General features: G+C 33.7%; 2 protein-coding genes across 3 annotated transcripts in view; one reads left to right on the top strand and one right to left on the bottom strand.

Moving 5' to 3' along the window:
- The first annotated feature begins 746 nt into the window (after nucleotides 1-746).
- LOC101505058 (uncharacterized) lies at nucleotides 747-3,555 on the top strand. Its single transcript, XM_004508424.4, has 3 exons — nucleotides 747-885; nucleotides 1,048-1,164; nucleotides 2,411-3,555. The coding sequence occupies exons 2-3, from the start codon at nucleotides 1,054-1,056 to the stop codon at nucleotides 3,242-3,244; spliced, it is 945 nt and encodes a 314-aa protein (XP_004508481.1). The 5' UTR covers nucleotides 747-885; nucleotides 1,048-1,053; the 3' UTR covers nucleotides 3,245-3,555.
- Nucleotides 3,556-3,917: 362 nt separating this feature from the next.
- The window catches only part of LOC101504734 (thylakoid lumenal 16.5 kDa protein, chloroplastic), a 3,863-nt gene continuing 2,477 nt past the window's right edge, over nucleotides 3,918-5,303 (bottom strand). Inside the window, exons 2-4 of one of the 2 annotated variants that reach the window (XM_004508423.4) lie at nucleotides 5,107-5,246; nucleotides 4,537-4,609; nucleotides 3,918-4,217 (exon numbers count right to left, since the gene is read on the bottom strand). In XM_004508423.4, the coding sequence (XP_004508480.1) occupies nucleotides 4,108-4,217; nucleotides 4,537-4,609; nucleotides 5,107-5,246 (323 nt within the window). In that variant the 3' untranslated portion in view covers nucleotides 3,918-4,107. Of the gene's footprint in view, nucleotides 4,218-4,536; nucleotides 4,610-4,649; nucleotides 4,789-5,106; nucleotides 5,247-5,303 lie in introns of those variants that run through there. The other variant, XM_073364008.1, reaches the window with a different exon arrangement.

Here is a 5,303-nt window from a genome sequence, read left to right as displayed (position 1 = left end):
AACTTAGTAACCACGCACAGCCCTGCCCTAGTTTCACAGGTTTAGACATATCTTAATATAGTTGACAAAAAAAAAAAAAAAAACAGTTGACCAAAAAAATATTTCCTTAAAATATTTCTCCGTGAATACAATTTATAATTTTTTAATTTCTTCAGTACGATGCTTAGATCTGATAGCCGCACTAAAAAAATTGCTTTGGATCAATATTTTTAAAAAAATAACGATTTTGTCTTATTAGAGGCACCTAACTGTTGTTTATTATTTTTTGAGATCAAGTGTTATTCTTTTTTACACCATAGATAAATTTTATTATTAAATATTAATTCAATTAATAATATTATTAAATTAAATTTATGATAGTATTTAATATCTATTTTAAAAAAATCAAGATTTATTAAACATCGTGTTCCTCGTGAATGTGGAGGATAAAATAAGATATATATCAACATGATATTAATTTTTTTTTTTGTTGACAAATCTACATTATTCATCAAATGGATAATTTGAATATCTTATTGGACCAAAGACGACAAAAGAACGCAATTTCAACTTTTTCACATATTTGTTTTTTTTTCCTTTATAAACGTTTGAGAAAAAAAATAGGAAAAGGGGACAGGTGGCAGAAGGAGAGTATGGCTGTGATGGAAGGAAGTGCCCAACACAAAAATCAAGTTAAGCTTTCTTTATTTTTGTGAGAGAAGAAGCATATTTTCGTGTGATTCCACACGTGTCTCTTGCGTGCTAAATTTCAATTTCAAAATTTCAATTATATTTATTAATTATTAATTTAAATATTTCTTCTCTCTTCTTCTTTCTCCACCTTACACTTTAACAAACACCTAATTTCACTCGAAGGAAAAAATCAAACAGAAAGAAAAAACCTAAGTATTTTCTTTCTCTTTTATCCCTTTTTTTTCGATAATTTTAAATTTACGTTCATTTATAGAAAATTGAAAATTTTATTATTATTAATAATTTATTATTTAAATTTTTGGTATTGTCGTTCTCTGAACAGTATTGTGATTTTTTTTTTGGGAAAATTGGCAGGTGAAAATGGCGAGCTCAGTGGAGAAGGAGGGTTCTGCTGCTGTAGATGCAGGTGCAGGTGTAGGGGAAGAATCTGTGTCTATGGAGTTACCTGCTCCACCTGGTTGGAACAAAAAGGTCTAACTTGTATTTTTCCCCCTTCTTTGACTATTCAATTTTAGGGCAATTTGAATTTCAAGTTGTTGTAATTTGTTGTTTCTTCTTTAATTTTCGTGTGGGTTTGTTTATTTTTGTGATTTGCGTTTGTATCATGCTGTGAATTCTGTGATGTTGGTTTTTCCCACCTAGGGATTTGAAATTTTTGTTTTCTCGCATTTTCTCGTTTTATTGAATTTTTACCTTCTGGAAGCTTATGTTCATGATTCACGCCAAAGATTTAGCTATTTTGAGCTCTGAATTGGGGAAATTATCTAGCTGATAGGTGTTGAGTCGCCTTCCAGGGATTTCAAGATTCTTACTGTGTCTCCTGTGATGTATTCTTTTGACAGTATTTCTTAAATTTTATACGAGATTTCTGCTTATAATTCTAGCACTTTATGGAAGGGGGTTGCATTCAAATTGATGTGTGCCTCTTTGAGGGTATTTCTTGGTTATATGAATTGTCCCTTCTTTCTAAGTAATAATTGGTACAAAAGAAGTTTGTTGCCCGTTTAGGTCTTCAATTTTGATTAAGTGTACATTGTGGCTTACTCTGCAGAAATTTCTTACTTTGCTCTTGTGAATTTTAAAATTTGGTAAAATAGGTACTGTGTAATTGGGCTTGATTGTTCCGGATCTAGGTGTTTGTTGTCTATGTGTTCTATATTACTGCAGTTTTAGATTGGAAATGGTTTATATACAGTCCATATGTGTCCATTTTTGTGTTTCTTGGTGACAGTATGAGCCATAGATACTTGTCCTCAGTCTTGACACCTATCCCAGGTATAGAAAGAAAAGCCTTCTGACTGAACAAGGTTAATTTGGTGCCATGCTACTCTCTCACTTAAGTTTAACAGTATAACTGGTAGCTTATAACAACCTATGATGTTTAACTAGACACAGAAATGCTTAAAATTGTAACAAAAAAATATTTTTAAAAAGAAGAGTCAGAAACATTTTTAATTAAATTTTCTCAAGACTTCAATATACTGTATAAATCACAAGTTTTGTTTTATCTTTTAACAGCACGAGCGTCAAAGACAACACTATAATGTATTGTGATTTGTGAATTGTGATGTTAGAGTAGGAAAGAGAGCTTCATTTTTCACATTAGGAACTACTTGTAGAAGTCAATGACTTACAAAAAGTTCTTTTATGTGTTACAGTTGTTAATTTGTTGTATGTTATTGCATATGAGTATTCATAAATTATATTTCTTTTGCAGTTCTTTCCAAAAAAGTCTGGAACTCCAAAGAAAAATGAGATTGTGTTCACTGCACCAACAGGAGAGGAAATCAGTAACAAGAAGCAGCTGGAGAAGTATTTGAAAGCACACCCCGGTGGCCCAAACATATCAGAATTTGATTGGGGCACTGGCGAGACTCCAAGAAGATCGGCAAGAATCAGTGAGAAGGCCAAGGCAGCTCCTCCAGCGGAATCAGAAAGTGAGCCCCCTAAGAAACGTGTCAAAAAGTCACCAGCTTCAAAGAAAGGAGCTTCCGAGGAGGAAGTAGAGGAGACAAAAGATGTGGAAATGAAAGAAGCTGAAGAAACTAAGGATGATAAAGATTTAGAGCAGGAAAAGAAAATTGTTAACGAAAATGAAGATGAGAAGGGAGTGGAGGATGCTGCAGATGTCAAAGAGCCCATTCATCCTGAAGAGTCCACTCATCATGGAGAAAATATTGATATAGCTAATGATGAGGGGAAATCCAACACTGCTGATGGAGAGTTACAAGCATCAAAAGAGAAAGTTGATGACAAAGGAACTGAGGGGTCTGAAGTTGTTCAGAATAAGGATGAAGAAAAGTTTGAACAACCACCGGAGGAGACAAAGCAAGATGGTGGATTTGAGGAGCCAGAGAAATCAGAAGCTGTCCTTACTGCTGAGAAAACGACTGATGTGGAAGGAGAAAATAAAGAGGAAGATAACAGACTTACTTGTGAGGCTGAAGGAGAAACCAAGGAAAAAGAAGCAACAAAAGTGCATGATGAAGAAAATTACAAGGTTCATGGTATAAACAAGGCTGAATCAGAGCTGACCGTGAATGGAAGCTGAATTATAGAAGTCAAAGCTCCTGAGTAAGGAATAGAATAAACTCTTGGCATCTGTCATTCTGACGCCTTTAGATTTGTCAGAGGATGACTGTAGTTTTTGTTGTTAATGTTAATTTATCTGATTGTTCATTGAAATGACTATAGACAATCATAGAGTAGCTCTATAATGTAGCATCCATCTATGTTCTGGAGAGACATGTAGCTTCTAGTTCCCATGTAACATTGTGTTGTAAGATACCTGTAATGTGATATGTATCTATAATCATGTGAGACTGTAATCCTAAATATGTCATTACTGCGACCATTATCTCAGGTTTTATCTGGCCAAATTTCAGTAGAATTCATGTATGTGTTCGGAAATTAAAAACCTCAGTTACTGACGACTTGCGCTGAGTTGAAAGCTATGTCTTGCATTGCAGTCATCCAACGTAGTCTTTTCAAGTGTTTTGGAATTAAAAGGCTTTGTTAATTTCAATTCCATTATTATTGACTTGACCAAAGGCTATTTACCTATGTTTTATTTCATTTCATGTAACAAATAAAACATCGAGAACAATAATTTTAAAGATTAGCCTTCAATATAGCTATTGCCTTTGCCGTGACCCTTTTAATGGCCATAGTTGCAGTTAATTATCCTTCAGCAGCCTGAAAGTCCTTTCATTTGCACTGTTCAGTGAACAACAATAGTGACATTTTAATTTAAATTACAATTTTGGGGAAGACAATACAAACTTCATGAGCCGTTAAAGATGAGCTTGTTGGTCTTTCCAAGACACCAATTTGGTGACCCAGAAGAGAAAATTAATGGAATTCTCTATATATCTAAGATGAAATAAAATTTCTTGTAGCTTCTTCACTCAAAGTTCAAAGCCCTTTAAGTTGACCAACCAGCCCTGTCAAGGAGGTCCATTTCTCAAATGCAGTGGCTGAAGATACAAATGCAGTTTTGGATGATTCCACATCATTCTGAGCAACTGCCAAAAAACCAGGTATAAGAGTTAGTGTGTGCTTGAAGGAATCTTAGAGCATTCATTTTGAGGAAGACATTACATATCTAGTTTTCTAGACTAATTTTTTGTTAGCAAATTGTTTGCACAGTTGTATGTACCCAAAAAATAATGTGTTTATGCAACCATGCACACTTATGAAGGTTTATGAGGATAGTCCTTTTACAAGGTTACATACATATAATGTGCTTATGTTACAGAGAGTCCAAGTTGGACAAAATGTATGAAAGAGGAGCATGTTTTCTGTCTTGTATGAAACTTAAATTCCTAATTGAATGAAACAAACCTGATGAAACCAATGAAGCAAGTGAAGAATTGAACATTTCCACCTCAGACTTCTCTTCAGGACTAGAACTCAACTGTTACAAGATCACCCAAAAACTGTGAGATATCTAATTAAAAAACAGGCCAAGAAATATTAAAATAAATAAATAAATAAACTTTTCTCCATAAAATCAAACAACCAAAATGGAAATTAAAGAGTGTGTTTCGACGCCAATTGTATCTGGGGCACGAGTTTTGGATTTGAATTTGCCACCTGAAATTGATAATAAAGGCACTAGTTTCCTTCCATTTTGAAATTCAGAATCTAATCCAACTATATGAGCATTTAGATGTCAAGATCAAAATTTAATGCAAATTAATGTTATTGATTAAGAAATTAGATGACCGATGTTATAATCAATATTATTGGTAGAGTTAATAACAGACAACTATTTCGTCTAACTTTTACTATGAAATCGTTATGAAAGATTTCATAACAAAAGTCTCATAAGGAATGCATCTTTATGTTTGGATCAGCAGAATCACAACGTGCCACCGTGATTTGAAACATGCACTAATAAACAAGACTTACCTTATTCAAAGCTATATTAGCTTTTTGGACCCAATCAGTATCAATGCCTCTCCCTAAGACAGAACCAACTGAAGTTAGATCATTTTTCTCAATTGCTTGACCAACTTCACTCAATTTGTACACCAAGTCTTGAAGATACCCTGCAAATATTTTCACTCTTTAGTACAAAAAAGGGAAGAAAAAAATTGTTCCTGCTG

Source organism: Cicer arietinum, chromosome 7, assembly GCF_000331145.2.
Source record: "Cicer arietinum cultivar CDC Frontier isolate Library 1 chromosome 7, Cicar.CDCFrontier_v2.0, whole genome shotgun sequence".
Classification (NCBI taxonomy): Eukaryota; Viridiplantae; Streptophyta; class Magnoliopsida; order Fabales; family Fabaceae; genus Cicer; species Cicer arietinum.
Note: the sequence above shows the minus strand (reverse complement) of the source record. Positions and strands in the feature narration are given on the sequence as shown.

What these genes read in the sequence shown, in the direction of transcription:
- LOC101505058 (XM_004508424.4), top strand. Translation starts at nt 1,054, where the DNA reads ATGGCGAGCTCAGTGGAGAAGGAGGGTTCTGCTGCTGTAGATGCAGGT. An exon ending in CACCTGGTTGGAACAAAAAG is followed by an intron (nt 1,165 to 2,410) that starts GTCTAACTTGTA and finishes TTTCTTTTGCAG; the next exon opens with TTCTTTCCAAAAAAGTCTGG.